General features: G+C 37.9%; 1 protein-coding gene across 2 annotated transcripts in view; it reads right to left on the minus strand.

Annotated features, from left to right (window-relative positions):
- The window catches only part of LOC134674344 (proline dehydrogenase 1, mitochondrial), a 40475-nt gene extending 25033 nt beyond the window's left edge, over window positions 1-15442 (minus strand). For both annotated transcript variants that reach the window (XM_063532393.1, XM_063532394.1), the window contains exons 1-2: window positions 15136-15442; window positions 329-450 (exon numbers count right to left, since the gene is read on the minus strand). In XM_063532393.1, the coding sequence (XP_063388463.1) occupies window positions 329-450; window positions 15136-15342 (329 nt within the window). In that variant the 5' untranslated portion in view covers window positions 15343-15442. The remainder of the gene's footprint in view (window positions 1-328; window positions 451-15135) is intronic.
- Between the last annotated feature and the right edge of the window lie 4705 nt (window positions 15443-20147).

The following is a 20147-nucleotide window of genomic DNA, read 5'->3' on the forward strand; positions in this document are numbered from 1 at the left end:
AGCCCATCGCTCTGCCATATGAGCTACCGAGACATACGAGCATTCGAGGACAGCGAATATTTCCATCACCATATATGCCTTAGGGAGGCGCCCTAGCGACATCTACCGTAAACTTCATGTAGCACAGGGGGTCGAAAGTTGACGCTTTGTAAACTTTGACGCTTTGTGTTTTGTTGCCTGTTGCCGGATGGCAGAAAAACTATTTAGTGGCCCGATTGTTGGAATATTTAATAATATGTATGTATGTGTATGGGTGGAGCTATATTTATAATATGTTTGCTACCAATTATGAGTAGTATGATAGACGTACAAGGGCTGAGATATTTACCTGTCGAGCGTGGGTCGGATCTTATTCTGGTCTTCGCCAGCGACGAATTGCCCGTAGAACGTGGCTTTCATTATCATCTCGAAGAGCTTCTTCCCGACCACTTGCCGCATCCGTTTCATCAGCTGCACAAACAGACACATTGTTAAATACATATATTACAATAAAGTCAAAAATACAATAGGGAAATTAGAGATTGTTTGTTAAATTCAAACGTACAACTGCAGATACATTATGGTCACGCTTACCTGACGTGACATGACACGATACACCTTACTATTTTTTTCACACAGCTTGGGTACGCTGAGACGATGACAATTCCCTATTGATCCTCGCGTTATCCCGGCATTATCCCGGGAGCCTGGAGTCTGCTTGATAACTAATCTCATGATTTGACTTAAGCACTAGTTTTTACGAAAGCGACTGCCATCTGACCTTCCAACCCAGAGGGGAAACTATGCCTTATTGGGATTAGTCCGGTTTCCTCACGATTTTTTCCTTCACCGAAAAGCGACTGGCAAATATCAAATGATATTTCGTACATAAGTTCCGAAAAACTCATTGGTACGAGCCGGGGTTTGAACCCGCCACCTCCGGATTGAAAGTCGCTCGCTCTTACCGCTAGCTTCTGCCGCCGCCGCTTGTTTCAGAGGGGCTACCGCCAAAACCGAAATTCGCAAATTGCGGGGATCTTTCTCTTTTACTCCAATGAAGGCGTAATTAGAGCGACAGAGAAAAATGCCCGCAATTTGCGAATTTCGATTTTCGCGGTTATAACCCTGAGACACTGCCTGTTAGCAGGCGTGGCTCACTCCGCGATTTCGTCACTTTGCTACAGGTAGCTAAAAGTACATCCATTCGACCCCAATTTTGGGGTTTGCCATAAGTGGCGCTGTCGCCACCTAGCGGCCATATCTGTGCTGATCGTGACAGACGCGTTTTGTTAGAGAGTGAGTCTTCTGTAAGTACCTAGTACTATTATTTATTCTGTGCTGTTAGTAAGAGAAATGCGCAATAAGCGCAACCATAATGTGTCTGCAGCTTATTAATATTAATAAAATTATTTTAGGTAGCAGTTTAACAAAAACAGTTATGAATGGTTCACGGTTAGATTCACTAGACTTATCACTTACTTATCGACCAGTACGGATATGATGGTCATTCTGGTCTACGTGACAGCGTGATAAAACGGTGTCCGTCACTTTCTAACCCACGGTGTTAAAAAGTGACACTTGTTTTATCACGTGGATAAAGATGGATAAAACTATCCATAATACGCCGGCTGGATATGGATCTTCAGTTACCCGTGAACAAGATGCATGTGTATTGTGTACTCACGGGCCATATCCCGGTCGATATAATTCCAGTTTATCAAAGTTTTTTTACAGTCTTTAGGCCTAATTCACACATTGATTAGGTACTTTAGGTAGTGTTAAATGTGATTTCATACATTTGCTACTTGCGTTTAGTAGAAAATGTATCTCGCACTTAACACTAATCAATAAGTAAATCGGACATATGAACTCGCAGACTAATCATAATCAATATAAAGTAAAGTACATACAGACATTGTAACAATTTAATTGTTATAATTATTGTATGGTCTGAAAATAAGCAGGAGTAGGCGTAAATTTCGCTTTAAATCAATTCAACACGTAAGCGTGTTGAAGTTGGCATGTATGCATTTGCATTTGCACGTGATTTACACGCTCAACGCGGCTTAATAATTAAGCAACCATGTGTTACCAACGGCGTTCACAGTCAAGTTCAATGTCAACCGTATAAGATGTAATAAGTGCGTATACTTACTGGGCTATTTAAAGTGCAAAAGCGGTTTCTTTTTCAAATTGAAACCCTTTATATCGAACACTTGATTACTTGAAACGTTAAATATTTTATGCTTTTGATCTATTTCGTGATCGGACCTTCTTAATAATCTAGAAATGGCGGTGACTTTCAAACTTACATGTCTTCGTATTGGTAATTACTTGAAGTAAAGTCGATAGTCTTTTTAATTCTGGCTGTAAGTTCATCAGCCTTTTTAAGGGGTTTATTGTTTTTCAGGACTTTTTATGGTGAGAGGGTCAGAGAGAAAAGTAAACATGTTTATTTCTCTGTCCCTCTTAGCAACAAGAAAGTGCACGGCGGAAAGATAGATGTAATAACCCCTTTAGATTTCATGCGATACGAACTACCTAATAGGTACCTATTGTAATTTGAAGCCTAACCAGTAATATATGATCATTGTCAAGAGGACGCTGTTATTCTCATGTAGACAGGCCGCGTAGCCAAGATGCCAATCGCTTACGCTCCGTAGCGATCGAAAGGCAACTGTCATTGTCGCGCTAATATGGAAGAGTGATAGAGAGACATAATGCTTTTCGTTGTCGAAGCGATAGCGATTGTAACCTTGGCTAGGCCGGCTGTTCAGTTATAGTATGAAAAAAATAGTTCCAGCGAAATTCCGCAACATGATCGTGAAGAACATGAAGAAGCGGGTATTTAGGGTTCTCAAGGGTCGGCAACGCTTAAGTGCAGTCCTGTGGTGTTGCTTATGTCCATGGGCGACGATGACCGCTTCCCATCAGGCGGCTCGTCTGCTCGTTTGCTGACTATTACATAAAAAAAAAAATGACGCGTGATCATATATTCCTGTTGGGCTTTAATTTGCTCAAAGCAAAGCCCATCTCAGCCGACATCAACTGAGAAATTTTCTCAGAAGCTGTAACACGAGAGTAAAATATAACACAGGTTAGGCTTCCTTGTCACCCATGTTACCAAGCGGCATCGCAGCCAAGTCAATGTCAATGGCAGAGCTGACGTCCTCCGAATGTCCTTAGTTTAAGCTATTTATAGTATTACCTAATAAGCTTGAATAGGATACCTCAATCCGGTCATGAGACTCGGTGGCCTTGCAGCGGAAGATTAGTTTTTAAACTTAGGTATATCTAACGCAACTGGTCGGCTCAAAAATTTAAATGATGTCTCGCGTGAGCGTAATTCTTCAACTTATATTTCCTCAACCATAATATCTATCCTTCTTTCCAGTAGCTCAATGAATGACGAGTATACAAATACGTAAGAGCGCCCACAGAACGCTATCAAGGGCGAGCAGATTTTCCGAGATTTCCAAACAATAATCACCTCATTTACTATGAGTCTCGTGATGCCAGAACATCGCATAGCAACGTCAAACAGCTGTGGCACGTGGTATGTACTATGTATACCTAATGAAAATTAGTGGATATTTAAGAGTAACAAAACTAAGGAAATATATAGAGGAAAATTTGGGTGATTATAATTACCGGCATATCTACCAATATTTTAAACATAGGTACAATAATTTGCAATAATTCGGAACTATGTTGCTCTGTTCGCTGTAGTCATCGCTTCGCCATTTTGAAAAATTACCAAAAACGGAATAAAACAGGTAATATTTTTTCCCAAGCTGAAACCGAGATCTTCGCTAACGCTCGGTTAATAACAACGGTACTACTTACCGTACGATATAAATCAAACTAGTTAAAGAACTAGGCATCAACAATACGTCACATTCCATAGACGCAAGTAGGCACGGTATTGGCAAAAACAATGTCAGGGGCACGGCCGTTGATTTGATTCATCAGTTTCGGCAAGGCCGGTGGGAGATTGAACTATACGTACCTATTAGCTATATCTGCGTACATCGATCTAAAAATCGATCGATTTTTTTTTTAAGAAATGTAGGTACCATTACCCACTCTGTTTGTACACAGGTGAACCTTATGCCTTTTGTAATAAGGTCCACCGATGTACAGTTAGAAGTGTTGACGTTTGTACATGTACAGTTTGGGCAATGCCCAGATCAGATTCAACAACTTGTTACGCCTTTGATCGTATTTTGATACGACTTTGAATAATACGACTGATTGTTTGGTCATCATGCTAAATTAAGTCAAAGTCAAGAGAGAGAAAGAGCGTCAAGGTGGTATCAAAACCAGTTCAAAACCTTAACAAATTGTTGATTTAGAATCAACCTCACGGTATGTACAGTCGCCATCAGATATATCGGAGCGGCCGAGGTGTTCACAATATCTGAACACGCGCTCTAACGCCTTGACAATAGAGGCGTGTTCAGATATTTGTGAGCACCTTGGCCGCTCCGATATATCTGATGGCGACTGTACACGCAGACCGTTAGATAATGAATAGGTATCTAAACATTGGCCAGACCGCCATTTAAATAAAAGAGAAGAAGAAGGTATCTAAATTTTTATGTAGTGAATTGCAGTAGTGAAATCGTAAAATAGTTGATTAATTATGTATTTGTATGCGGCTAAATCAGCCTGCGGGAAATACCGTACGAGTACACGCGGGTTTTTCTTTTTCAACCGTTGGAAATAGAACCCATCTGCTTTTAACTGATGAAATTAAAAGCAATCCCTGACTATTGTATTGTTATAATTTATAATGCAATGGGTCCCATAAAGATCCTTAAAACAAACCCAATCGATTGACACCATTAATAACAACTTGTCATGTGATCTATTAAAATACCTAACCCTTTTCAGGAAAACGGCACAAATTACCCTAAATATACTTTGGGACGCCCTACAAAAAATATAAGTCATAATTTCCTATTTCTTGGTCGCTCTACAAATCTACGTACTTAGTCCCGCAAGTGTGCGGTCCCCACAAGGAAGGGTTTTGGGTCCGCTACCGTGTAATGCCACTAAAGCTTTTACAATGATTGAAAAGGGGACAGTTTCGTATTTTGTGAGTCTGTATTTCCAGTTTTGCAACTCAAAAAGACATAAGTCGAATGTTGTTTTCCATTTTAATATCTATATTTTACACATGATGTATCGTTGTCTAGACTGTAGTGTCTAGTAGTCTAAGTTTATTTATGCCATAAAATTTATCTATTCTTATAAAGTACCTATAATTCGAACCATAAATAGCTTCTTAGTCATCACAGAAAGAATACAGAAGATTGTTCTGGCAACAAAGAACGCAAGCTCTGTTGGGAGGTCACGTTTTTCGCATATGTATTACATATACGTATAATTACATATTACGTCCGCTACTACGTCACCCGGCCTTCGTTGCGTAACGGGCATCTAACGACCGGAACTACGTCACATCGTACATTACTCTCTTAACAGCAAGCTCAACTGCGAAATGACTCCTAAAACCAGCCATGTATGACTATAATTCGTTGATATCGCGATTTTAGATTCTGGAATTCGACGCACAATCTCGCCACCAATTTAGACATTAGCGGGATTCGTGTTTAGCTAGCAAGCGACTGCTGTGGTCTGATAGGACCTTAACGACTTTGAAACAAGAATCAAATTAGCATAAATTGTGGAGTATAAAGTTGCCGACGCAAAATTCCATCTCCTGAAATGTTATTCTTATTACAAAACGAAGTTTAAGATGAACCAGTGTAAGTGTGCTTTCCGATTATGCTTACGTAGGATCACGAGATTACAGACTTTGCGTGAGCGTTCGACATACCATTTTAGTCTTTATTATTTACGAATTAAAGTTTACATTTAATAGCAGGTCAATTTATGACTTTCCCCCAGTTTGCATAAAACCGGTTTATTAGTTTTTTTCACGCAGCCAAGTTCATTGACACGAGAATTGTATAGTTGGCTCGAGGTCCTTCATGGTGAGTGGACATTCAGTACCTATCCATTGACAAGTCTTTTGTATCTCTACGAACTTCAAACTCGAAAATTTGTAGAAAAAATAAACTTCTTCGACAATCAGAATGAATCAAAAATAGGTAGGTATATTTATACGGGTACGCTGCATAATCAATTCACAGTGGGAAATTGAGAAAGATAAGACCCTGGTCATCACTTAAAGACTGTTGAATTGACTGCCAATATACAATACACTATACTTATTATCATCGGAGTTAATAGGATCCATTCCCTCTGTTTCATGATCTGATCATTTCCTCTGTTTTTGTTCGCATACTTAATAATGCTACATATATTTGTCGCAGAATGGCCTGGATCATCAGATTATTGTCTATTTGTGGGCATTGTAATGGCTAATTAGTCCTAGGGTTCCTCGAGATAATAAAACAGTCTAGACTCAACTGAGACAATATCTTCTTCTTCTTCCTCGCGTTATCCCGGCATTTTACCACGGCTCACATAGGAGCCTGGGGTCCGCTTGACAACTAATCCCATGATTTGACGTAGGCACTAGTTTTTACGAAAGCGACTGCCATCTGACCTTCCAACCCAGAGGGGAAACTAGGCCTTATTGGGATTAGTCCGGTTTCCTCACGATGTTTTCCTTCACCGAAAAGCGACTAGTAAATATCAAATGATATTTCGTACATAAGTTAACAAAAACTCATTGGTACGAACCGGGGTTTGAACCCGCGACCTCCGGATTGCAAGTCGCACGCTCTTACCGCTAGGCCACCAGCGCTTCAACTGCTCAACTGAGACAATATAATTGCACGAAAGTCAATAAACAACATACAACGTCTTTGTATTACCAAATCTCTAATCAAAATCACTAATAAGGTAATCAGAACTAATAATTCGGAAATCAATGCGTCTACACGTGTCAAGGGTCGATATAGGAACTGTCGCAGGGCACCGCCCGCGCGCCGGCGCTGGCGCAGCACTTGAGATTAGGTGACGGCATCAGGCTTGACCCGTGGTTTGTGCATTGGGTTCCCGACATATAAATTAAACAACCTAAAATTTAACTGTCCGCAGCACTACACAATTTAAACTGTCACTTATTAAACGCTTCAGTCTCTTAACAACGAAAAAACGTATCTATTTCTGGAGGACAAGAACCACCTGTACAGTAGGTCAAAAGGGAGGTAAAAGTAAAACTCGATGCGAGCCAGCAAACATGTTTAAAAATATTTGACCGACGGGACATTAGCTAGTCGGTTTAAATAGTTAAAAGAAAGATCTCATTTTAGCATTCATATTATATTTAAGGGCTATTAGGAGCGTATTAATGTGGCCAGTGATTTTAAGAAAAATCACGAAGCTTTTCAATGTAATTTTATATTGACAGTTACATAGCCGACAATAACTTATGACATATATTAACAAAACAAGACATACTTACTAAGAAACATATTTAACTGACCATGTATTTATACCTATTTTTTTAATTGTAATCTTTTTAGGGTTCCGTACCCAAAGGGTAAAACGGGACCCTATTACTAAGACTTCGCTGTCCGTCCGTCCGTCTGTCCGTCTGTCTGTCACCAGGCTGTATCTCACGAACCGTGATAGCTAGACAGTTGAAATTTTCACAGATGATGTATTTCTGGTTGCCGCTATAACAACAAATACTAAAAACAGAATAAAATAAAGATTTAAGTGGGGCTCCCATACTGCAAACGTGATTTTTGACCAAAGTTAAGCAACGTCGGGCGTGGTCAGTACTTGGATGGGTGACCGTTTTCTTTTTGCATTTTTGCTTTATGGTACGGAACCCTTCGTGCGCGAGTCCGACTCGCACTTGCCCGGTTTTTTTTGTAACATCCCCCGTTGGGTCGATAGGTACAGTCACAGTTACACAACGAAGGCCGCAAAAATATCTGACACGATCCTATTTGTAGAGCCATAAGAGCGCGTCACATATTTTTGCGGCCTTCGAAGAGTAACATATTATTGCAGGTGACTGTACCTATAGTTAGTTGAGCAGGCCTGCCAAGGATCTACACAGGCGCCTATTTTTAAGATGGCGGATGATCCGTGCAGAATGGGCACAAAACAACTAGGTACCTCATTTGGCCGCGACCATCAGTCATGGGGATATGAGGAAAAAGAAAAAATATGATAAAAGAAACACCAATTTTGCCGTCTTGCCCAACTGACGACAGACCACTGATGGCTCCTCTATACGATGGGCCAGCGCCGGCCACTCCAAGGGACACATTTATGCGTTAGATGGAGCAAGTGATATTGCTATCTCATTCTACCGCATGGCTGCGTCCCTTGGAGAGGCCGGCGCGGCGCTGGCCCATCGTGTAGAGGAGCCATGACGTACACCTGCCTACGCTGGCATTGAACAAAATGAGACATTAGTTTGAGCAGTTTACGTAATTAGTCAAGAAATGTCACTCGCCGGACGGACATTGCAACCTTGCTGAAGCAATATCAGCGAAAATACCCATTTCAGTGTGTCACCAAGACAAAAATTGTGCAATAAAGCGCCAGTAGAGCCAAGGGGGTACCCAAGTCAATGGAAAACACTAATCCTCTTCTGAATTTTTCTCATTTTGTGGAACGTGGTGGATAGAAACGGATGGAAGCAAAGGATATTCTAATTAGGGCCTACCGACTTTCGGTACGTTGTGGTTACATTTTATATAACAGATATTTATATAAATGACTTTCGCCCAATTAACTAAAATGTAACAAGTTATTGTCGTAAAAAACAACCAATACATTTCCTTTGCAGGAAAACTCCCAAATCTACCCACTTTGTTATGAAAGGCACGTCAACAACAACAAAGTTATTTTTAGACAAACTATTAAAGTTCCTGCAATCCATCAAGATCAAGATAATATAAAAGTGATAACGCTACCCCATATGAATGTATACCATAACATAGATTATAGAACAATTAAAAGGCCTAAAGTATCTAATTAATATTCTTAGACCTAACCATAACATAGACAGATACAGCTGGTTGTGTTGTGTTCTAAATTATATGTAGGTATTCGTATGTAGGTATGAAATGTGCGTTGCGTCTGCCGCTATTGAAAGAAATTTTGGATTTGTTGTATTAGGTAAAACAGATGTTTGGTTGCGCGCTGCTTTTAGATGCCGGCGTGATTATGTAGTTATTATCTTAATCGAATTTTAGAATACTAAGTACAAGATTTGGTAAGCGGTAGACTTTTAATAGACATGTACCTATTTACATAAGTTATATTATACATATTAGTGTTAAATGTAAGCTAGCTATTTATTTTCATTCATTAGCCCGTGTAAATTTAAAGATCACACGTGTCACGTGTATCGCAAAAAAAGAACCACATTTTCTTTCGAACTGCCAAAATCCGGATTTTTCGTGTTTTAAATTATCACTCCTCGTGCCAGATACTCGTACCTTGGCACAAAGAATTTGTCAGTCACGAACAATTTGTGCTAATTTTACTTGGTTACTATAGTCTATTTAAATGACAATTTTAGTGTTCACAATATAATCTCGTGCATTGCATACAATCACAAGGACATCATACATCAAAGTTTATTCATAAAGTGGTCAAGCACTTTAAATTTGCAGCTGGGTATACCTACATGACTTAATATTGAGTGTTTTAAATTATTATCTAGAACGGACGATGATTAAGGAAAACCAAAACTAATGTTAATAGGTACCGTAGAGTTTCGTATCTTCGCCTGTGTTTTGGCACTTTTCTCAAAAAATCTCTCAAGTTTGAAAGGATTTTAATCCGTTAAGGCGAAAAAACGTTTTTTAGTATTCCTAACTATCAGTATACACCACTAAAACTTTGAATTTCTTTGGTTAAGTTGGTAATAAATGGCCCCAAAGGCAATAGGCGATGTTTGGGTATTTTTCCCAATCTTCGCCTATGGCATGCCTTGCCGCTAATACTTACTTTTCTGTGACCTACACATGTTAAGCCGTATCTCCTTGGAATGTGCTAATATACTATAAACCTTAACTACACCAGACTAGGCATATATTTAAAAAACGGGGTAGTAGGCGAAGTTTGGTAACAGTCTGAAGTTGTTTTCATACATTTTCTATAATGAAGCTAGGGCTGGCAAAAATTAACCAACATGCCAAATAAAGGAGAGTAATGGTTTATAAGTAAAAAAAATAATTATTTTTAACAAAATTGTTTAATTGTTGCAAAATTGTTGTTATTATCGTAATTGACATCAAATCAACCTTATTTACACAAAGTGAGACATAAAAATGCCTATTTGGCACCTACTCAATATCAGTAAGAGAAGAAATAAACATTTGCATAAAGCATAAACTAAAATAACCAAACATAAGAGAATATTTAAATTTGGAAACAAATAATGTCATCCACCAATGAATGTGGTACAAAAAATTTGTCAACCCTAGGCGTAGGCGAAATTTGGCAACAAAATGGATGCAAAGTACCCTCACCAACGTTTTATCCAATTGTGACTTCTAAACGTAAGCTAGCCATTAAATAATAGTTTCATATGAAAAAGAGATAGTTATAGGATATAATCATGTAAAAAGTTTAACATTACCGGGTCCGTATCACCGTTTAAAACTGAAGTTAAAACACTGGTTTAAAAAAACATGTGGTCGGCGTCGCGACAAAACCTCACTAAAGGTCAAATGTGTGAAGTTAGCCGCAGAATGTTCGAAGAATCTTGACACCCGTAAAAAATACTTTGTATTTAGCAGTTTTATGTAAGGCTTACATTAGAAACATTTTGTTAATGGCAACATATGTCAAACTAGGCGAAATTAGGTAGCGCAGGCAAAGATACGAAACTCTACGGTATTAAAAACTTGAATGATATAGGTATGATAAAAAAAAGAACTGTAAGTAGGTAATAAAATAAAACTATGGAAACGGATATTATACGGGTGATACCCGTTGACCACGAACGCTGTAAAGAGTGTATTAAAGGGATCGAAACGTCGGGATGAATTTAAAATTCATTTATCACGATATAATTAGCTAGTTTTTCACCCCCGACGCAAAATGAGGGGTGTTATATGTTTGACGCCAAAGTCTGTCTGTCTGTCTGTGTCATCGTAGCTCTTCAACGGATGGACCGATTTCGATACTTTTGGGATATAGCGTAGATGTTTCTTTTAAATTTTTAATTTATTAGTTAAAAATTCATCATACGCGATATAATCTAACCGTTCGATAATCCGTTATCAGTTTTATTTCATGAGTAACTGTCGCGGTAACTGAAGATAATATTAACTATAATAAAAACCATAAATCTATGCTATAATATAATGCACTTGATGTCATAGGCACACATTATCAATATTATAATATTTATAATCCTCTTCTTCCTCGCGTTATCCCGGCTTTTTGCCACGGCTCATAGGAGCATCCCAACAATACGTAGGCACTAGTTTTTACGAAAGCGACTGCTATCTGACCTTCCAACCCAGAGGGGAAACTAGGCATTATCTGGTATTAGTCCGGTTTCCTCACGATGTTTTCCTTCACAGAAAAGCGACTGGTAAATATCAAATGATCTTTCGTACTTAAGTTCGGAAAAACTCATTGGTAAGTACGAGCATATAGAACTGTCAGAACTGAAGACAATATTTACTGTAAAAAAACCGTAAATCAATCCTATAATGCACTTCATGTCACATCAGGCACACATTATCAATATTATAATGATCATTTTACGACTATCACGATATCGGAGGCATTGTTACATTCAATACACTGGGCTGATTTCCCATTCATGAATCGCGAGAATCACTTCAGATTATATGACTGTTGTCAACAGATTTTACAATAATTTACCAAGACAATGAGTTGTGTAGTGACGTTATATTTAAGAGTACTTGAGCTGTTACACATGGGTTTTCTGTTACAATTGAAAGGTTTGTAGTGTATAAAATAAGTAATCAACGTCGTTATCTTCAACTAGATATTTTATTGGAAAATAGTTAAGTAAAGCCCCTCATGTCGTATACATGTACTACACGTAGTAGTCTAGTCAGGTGGATACACCATTATCTGAAACTTATAACGTTAGGTTTGTAGACTCATTATTTATTTTGCTAATTAATTTAAATAATCCATTCTTACTTATCTACTTGTAGTTGAACTGTAATTGTAAACGTCAATTTATTATAGGTAATGTGGTTTTTGAACGCTACACTACATTCGTCTATGAAAGAGGGGCTTTACTTTTTTTCTATCCTAACTATAGAGTTAAGATTTTCCCGATTATCCAGAGTGGAAATTCCTGGAAAATCGAGCTATTTGAAGTTTATTGTATGTACCTATAAGCAAATTACTAGTTTTACTGTTAACATTAACACGAAACGTTCGATTCGATTGACCCCGTTCTCTCTTTCCATTCATAAGAAATGGCTATTACTAAACGCTGGTCGGGACGACGTTAGTAATTTAGTCGAGTAGACTAGTAAATGATTTAGTCGAGTCATTCTAGTTTTTTAGGGAGTAAAACCTTTCAACCAATTCAATGCAACGTAAGACGCCCTAACCTCTAGCCAACACATCAAAAATTGCCAATACAAATGCAATTTTGATTTGTAAAAATAAAGATTGAAATTAAAATGGAACGGGAGACCTTTTTATAGTCCTCTGGGCGGCTAGATGATACGTGTATTGAAGTTACCTACTAGTCATTTTCAGATTAATGATTTTTCTTTATTGTCTTCCGATCCTCGGATATTTATACAGGGAGGTGCATTCGTAAATAGAAGTTACACTGTAGAGCCTTTTAAGTTAGGGTGCATTAGGTACCTTTTTTTTGGGAGACCGAAACATTTTTACTTTTAATAATTTGGTAAAACAGTAGTTTTATATACCATACCATAAGTTGGTAGTGTAAATATTCGATATATATACAGTATATCATTTAGTTTTTACTAAAGTTAAGTAGGTAGTAGGTATGGTAATTGAACTAGTTGTAAGTATATTTTGGATTGCTATCACTTTATTTGTCTCTTCTCTTCATCTTAAGTCTAATCATTGAGTATTTTGATATTGTGAATGGTAAGTTGATAACAAATGTGTATAACTACCCTCAAATAGGTAGTACTATTTTGGCGTTTGTAAAAGGAATTTATACATAAAATGTTCGTCACCAATTCTAAAATATATGCCAATCGTATAAGGTAAAGGGCCCCTGTTTCGGCAGGTTAAGGCTCTTGAGAGTGCGTTGAGAGTTTGTATACTTTTTTTTAATATTACTAAGCATATCAATACCTTGAAAGCTTTGAATAAGTTATATTAGATCTTTGTTAATAATTTAATGTTTAAACTGTAGGGTTTTAGTTGAAACTTTTTTTTATATGAATTTTTTCGTGAAGCTCTTATTTGGCTCCCATTTCGTGATACAAATTTAGGTCAGCTCCTAAGTTCGTGAATTCGTGTCCCCTGTTTCGGTATAAAGTTTTCTTAGAGTAATTGGTGATAATTTGCTGATAATCATTTTAAGTTTTTAACGGTTTTACCTACTTACGAATAATTGTAAGGTCAAATTAAAAATAATATAAAAAAAATAATTTAATTGAGAGCTAGCTTAAAGTTTTTTGTACTCGTCGACTTTAATGGTTGAGTTAAGACTTTGGAAACCATATGGGTACTTGAATACTTGATTAAAAGGCAAACTATATAAATAAAAAATAATTTTTTTTATAATTAAAAAAAAATTAAAATAAAAAATATTTCCAAAAAATAATTTATTATCTTATACGTTAAATATTACACAAATTAAATCAAATAAATTGAATAATAAATAAAATTGTGCTAGTAGCTAATATGAGAATATACGTGGAATATACCTTAAATTTTTTAACTCGGGGTCACATTCAAACTCGTTTTATGAGAATTCTAGTGAAAAAAACGTATACCGAATTTCGCTCATACGAAACTTCATGAAATACATTAATTATTTCCTAATTAATTTTTTTAATTATCTTCGTTGTTATATTTAAAAACAAGCACTCAAAATGTAACTAGAAAATCCTTGATTCGGTAGTGGCACGAAATAGGAGACACACGACAAATAAAATGACCGCTATTTCGTGAGTCGATTTAATGCAATTTTAAGTTATTTCTATGCATATATTCAATCTTTTTTCTTATCAAATCAATTACTAAGGAACCCACGGAAACACTCCCAAAAACTTTTATTCGAATGGGTTTAGCTTTTCCTTCCTATAAGCTTAACAAGTGAGAGCGCGCACCTTACGCTTAAAAAAAGTGCACTCATACAACACAGCTGTTCGCGGCCGTCTGACAGTTTCGACCGTCGTGTTACTCTCAGTTTAATCACTAAAATATTGGTTATTATTTTATTGAAGAGATTAAATAATACAGATTTTTTTCATATGTATAATTTGAATAAAAAATATTTGAATTCCTTATTATTTGCGCCAGAAACTAAACTAACGAAATAACGTACTATCACGAACTTGGGGCCGTTTACCTTATCTACTAAATCAATGCTAGAAAGACTGTTTTACATTAAAGTTGTTTTATACTGTGTTCAAAGGAAGTTTAGTGTTGAATGTTTCGTCAAAACCATCATCGTATCTTCACAACGTTACAGCCCCTGCCATCTAAAGATTCTAAAGCCCTTATAGGAGGACCTAATTCAAAATCCATCTGAATATGGCAGATTATTTGAAAAGTTATATCCATAACGACTTGAGAGGCCTTCAAAAGTGTATACAGACTGATTGACAATGGCTTTACATAACAATAGGCGGCCACGTGGACCCGTCCGCTAAAACATCAGTCTTTCAATGGACTTCGTGAAACCCTGCACACGTCACACCTTATACAAGTTACCGTTAACTTGGCCATTCAACGTCTTACGTAAACCTGGTCCCCATGTCAAGACTGAGGAGTGAGGACGCATGCGCTTTTCTACCGATCAAAAATCCATTCATTCCCGTAACATCACTGCCTAGCAATCCTGGTAATACCCAATCCTAACGATCGATCGGCAATAAACACCGCAAACTAACTGCATATGCCATTGAACTTGCATAAAATGCATTCGTTTTTCTGAATCGCATAGTAACTGAAGCCGGTGATCGCATAGTAGCTGAAGCTTACGTAACTTACCATGTCGTTGTTTTCAACGAGCCAGTTGACCGAGCAAATCTGGTAGACGAGGTACGCCCGCACCAGCTCGCTCGTCTTCTTGCTCTTGAAGGCATCTTTAGGGCTGCTGAAGGAAAGGTCGAGTTCGTCGCGCATTGGCGGCGGCGCCGAGCCGAGGGCGCGGGCGCCCCGGGGCGCGTTGACGGCTAATCGTCTGAGCAGAGCCATGGTGGAGCCCCGCGCACTTCACTGAACACACGCGCGTACTCCGCGGCCGACACCTGACAACTGGCTACTGACACTGACGTGCGCTCGATACGCGTCGACTGCCGGCGCGCGCAGCCCGTTCCAATTATAAATCCCACGGAGGTGTGTCAACGGCGAGCTACGCCATTGGCCGTCTGGCCTGTATCGCGAAAAAAATAAACTGTTATTGTTAAAACACCATGGAGTTCTAACTTCCTATGCGGTAAAATAAACCAGGAAATTAAACGGCCGCATGAACTCTAACCTCAAAATTATTACGTAACGTGCCCATAACCTCAATCTTTTCGGGAATTACGTAAACGGGTTCAAGAACCGGTCACACCGGACGGGATGCACTCGACGTCTGGAATTGCTGGTGCGAAATAAATCTAATTACCCGTGTGGTCTAGACCGATCGATCATTCACATCGGCGTTAGAGATTTTCTACAATTAGATTAGGTTCATAAGCTTTTTTTTCAAAAAATAAATGAATAAATTTATTATACCCTTGAGTTCTGGCGTAGTTAGATAAAAAGACACATTTTTCAAATCGAACCAGGTAGGTGAGGCTTAGAAGGCGGAGAATAAGGCCCCGCCGGTAACATGGCTTGCTGTTCAAAAATAACAGTTGCATTCATTCCGGACTGCAGTTCATACCGGAGATCCGACGTCCGATTCTTTCCTCTCTCCTTCTTCTTCTTCCTGGCGTTATCCCGGCATTTTGCCACGGCTCATGGGAGCCTGGGGTCCGCTTGACAACTAATCCCATGATTTGACATAGGCACTAGTTTTTACGAACTGACCTTCCCACCCAGAGTGGAAACTAGGCCTTATTGGTATTAGTCCGGTTTCCTCACGATGTTTTCCTTCACCGCAAAGCGACTGGCAAATATCAAATGATATTTCGTACATAAGTTCCGAAAAAGTCATTGGTACGAGCCGGGGTTTGAACCCGCGACCTCCGGATTGAAAGATCCGATTCTTTCCTCTATCCTGCTAATATAAACTACGGCTTTCGTTTAGACCTAAGTACTCGTTTAGTAAAGTCAGAGCGGAAAAGCAGTCTTAAATGTAAATGAGGTACATAAACCATAATTGACATAAACTTTTGACATGCGCACGGAAAGTGCTCTTTCCCGCACTAGTATAGGAAAGTAGAACCATATGACCATATGTACTGTAATAGTACATTGTGCAACATCGGGCGTAAGTTGAATATTGCAAACGAGAGTAAAACTCGAGTTTGTAATATTATTACGCCCCGAGTTACACACAATGTTTTTCATCACACTTGCGATACAAAAATTAAGTATAAAGACAAAAAACTGTTAATTATGGCACTAGAAACTTCATTACTCCCTAGGGTGAACGCGTTTTCTATAACTCTCGCTAAACCTGCGTGCAATTCCACATTTACTGAGCGAGTGTGATGAAAAAGGTTTTTGCGCTTCTGATGAGATCATACACGTAGTCATAACATGGACATGATTGAAGCACATTGTTATTGTGGTGTAAAATTTATACAATACCTTATGTAGGTATATAACATAATATAACTTAAGATCAATGTGGCTAATTTTGTCATAGGGGCTAGATTCCATCCACTAGCGTATATTTTTTGCAAAAAAAATGCTTTAGAGTTTAGACCAAGTTTAGACTGCTGAAACTAAAAGCAATTGCCACTTTGTCGATGAAAATATCAATTTTGTTCTTTGTTCCAGAAAAACGCAAATTGATGGAAAGACGGAATGGTCCCTATGACGGAATTAGCCACATTGACTTTATTTCATTTTCTGTCCACGAGAACAATATTAGTTACCTACACCCTTAACAGGGGAAAATACTGTAAATACAGAGTGCAGCACTAGCTTATCGTAAACAATAGAGTAATTTATACATTTTGGCAAGTTTTCACAGATAATAAAATATGACATTGATGCGAAAACGCGAAACTTTGTTACCTGCCTCTTTATCGCTCAAATATGCAAATACAAACAAATGATGATGAAAGGCCAGGTCAAGAGCACCCTAAACCGGCGAGCGTGTATGAGGAATGTTATAAATGTGAAGGAAGCGAAAGAGGTATGTCAGGATCGTAGCAAGTGGAAATCCGTGGTCTCTGCCTACCCCTCCGGGAAATAGGCGTGATTATATGTATGTATGTATGTAAACAAATGATGGATTGTAGTAGTGGCACCCCCTACACAGAGTTTTGCGTTATATTCCTTATTGGGGCTATATTCAGAAATGAAAGTGTAATGCCAATATAGTACCCTACAAAATAGGTCTACCTACTCCATACTTCACTCGGTTAGCAAAGTGGATAGCTTAGTTATGGGACTTAATTCAGGTGTTTAATTTTTACTTAACATTTTATCATGCCTCAAGCAAGCGTTAAGTAGTGTATTATTGTTATTTCGAGTTCAAAAATTTAATTTCATTTCAATTTTACTTTTCTCTCTGCAGTTATTATGTGTGTTAACATTATGTACCTACTCATTAATAAACCTCCAGGTCTGTTTCTATACTACATTGTACTAAAAATCCATTTGTATTATGTGTCTGTTTGTGTTCTAAATAACTCAAAAAAAAAACCGGGCAAGTGCGAGTCGGACTCGCGCACGAAGGGTTCCGTACCATAATGCAAAAAAAAAAAACAAAAAAAAGCAAAAAGAAAACGGTCACCCATCCAAGTACTGACCCCTCCCGACGTTGCTTAACTTTGGTCAAAAATCACGTTTGTTGTATGGGAGCCCCATTTAAATCTTTATTTATTCTGTTTTTAGTATTTGTTGTTATAGCGGCAACAGAAATACATCATCTGTGAAAATTTCAACTGTCTAGCTATCACGGTTCGTGAGATACAGCCTGGTGACAGACGGACGGACGGACGGACGGACAGCGAAGTCTTAGTAATAGGGTCCCGTTTTACCCTTTGGGTACGGAACCCTAAAAACAGCGTGATTAGCTCTAATAGTCAATGACTCAATGACTAATAATTTGTTATGATTAAAATCAAGACCTAATCCCAAAAAACCGTTTACTCATTCATAATACGTAAAAGCGAACACTTATAGTGTGTTTTGGATTACCCAAACACTCCAACTGAAGTGCGCAGTAGTTATCTGTGTGACTAAAAGCAATCACTTCAATTCACGGGAAAGTAATTGAGATTAGTGTTATTTATAGTACAATCAGCAACAGTCCTAACTGTACAGTCGCCATCAGATATATCGGAGCGGCCAGGGTGCTCACAAATATCTGAACACGCCTCTATTGCCAGGGCGTTAGAGTGCGTGTTCAGATATTGTGAACACCTTGGCCGCTCCGATATATCTGATGGCGACTGTATATCGGTGGACCTTATTACATAAGGTATAAGGTCCACCGATGTAGTTAACAAGGCGATGGTGATAACAAAATTTCCTTCCGTAGCTTTGATACTGGAAAGCACATAGAAAATTTATTTCCTGTTAAACTGAAAGACTAGATCAAGGTAGATGCATTGGTCTAGTGACGGCAAAAATACCTATACTGCAAAACGTAATTCAAGACCAAAAAAAGTGAGACCATGTTGCCATTGAAATAATTTGTTTCTAAAATTGTAAATTCCTTTTGATAAATAATCACGCTAAGATAATTTATTCATTAGTTATTTTACTCCTACTATTTAAAAAAGTACTTTTATTTATTTATTTGTACATACAAGACGCGCTAGTAAAAAAGTGGCAACATTTCTTACTTTTTTTGGTCTTGAATTACGTTTTGCAGTATAGAAACACAGATTACACCTATTAGGTTGAGCATGTAAGACCTCTCGCGGTTACCACTATGGTATTTTTCAAACATCGTGGGTACGCTGACATCACATTACAATGTTGCGAGATTTTGCGTTTTAAGGTTATAATTGTTATAAATTGTATGGAGAACACATCCGTCCGTAAGTACCTAAGCAGTTTGAAAAATAATACACATATTATGCCTACGGAAAATTTTCATATTTGTGAAATTTCCACTTTTTTTTTGTTTTTTCTGAAAATTCGGAATTTTGTAAATGAATCGAAATTGTTCATTTCCAAAAATTTTACTTCGATTGTTTCTGAGAACTTTCCAATTTAATTGGAAACATTTCGCAACTTGACGCAACCATACATTGGCGTCCCATACTAAAGAGATAAGGATAACACTAATTTCTACAAGGGCCTACAAATAAAACAACACAATTTATATATCATGTATACATAGATACTTTTATTTGAAAAATACTTCGTGTAGCTAAACTAATCACATATGGCATTCTACATCCCAAAGACTGTATTTTTACAAAAAAAAATCACTTATCGCAAATAAATATAGCAGCTTAGATCACCGAACCTACCCGCGACACACTACTACTTATATACACCATCAATTTAGAATTTATAATCTTTAATCGATCAAGCCAAATATATACAATGGTAAAATAATCGATCTAATAAGCTGTATTATACTAGATTGCTGTATCACTTCAAATAAATGAAACATTTAAAAAACCTTCAACACAACGAAACGGATGAACCGATTTCGATCTAAGAACCAGCACTAGGAAAACCTGCGATAAAACGCATCTAAATCGGTTTACCCGTTTAAGAGCTACGGTGCCACAGACAGATACACATACTTAGCGGACAAACTTCTAACGCCCCTCTTTTTGTGTCGGGGGTAAACAAAATGATACAAAAGGTCTTGAACCATACTGACTTGTTTAGGCCAATGGTTGACTGGTAGAGAAGGCTCAAGACATTAA

Source organism: Cydia fagiglandana, chromosome 20 (assembly GCF_963556715.1).
Source record: "Cydia fagiglandana chromosome 20, ilCydFagi1.1, whole genome shotgun sequence".
NCBI classification, from domain to species: domain Eukaryota; kingdom Metazoa; phylum Arthropoda; class Insecta; order Lepidoptera; family Tortricidae; genus Cydia; species Cydia fagiglandana.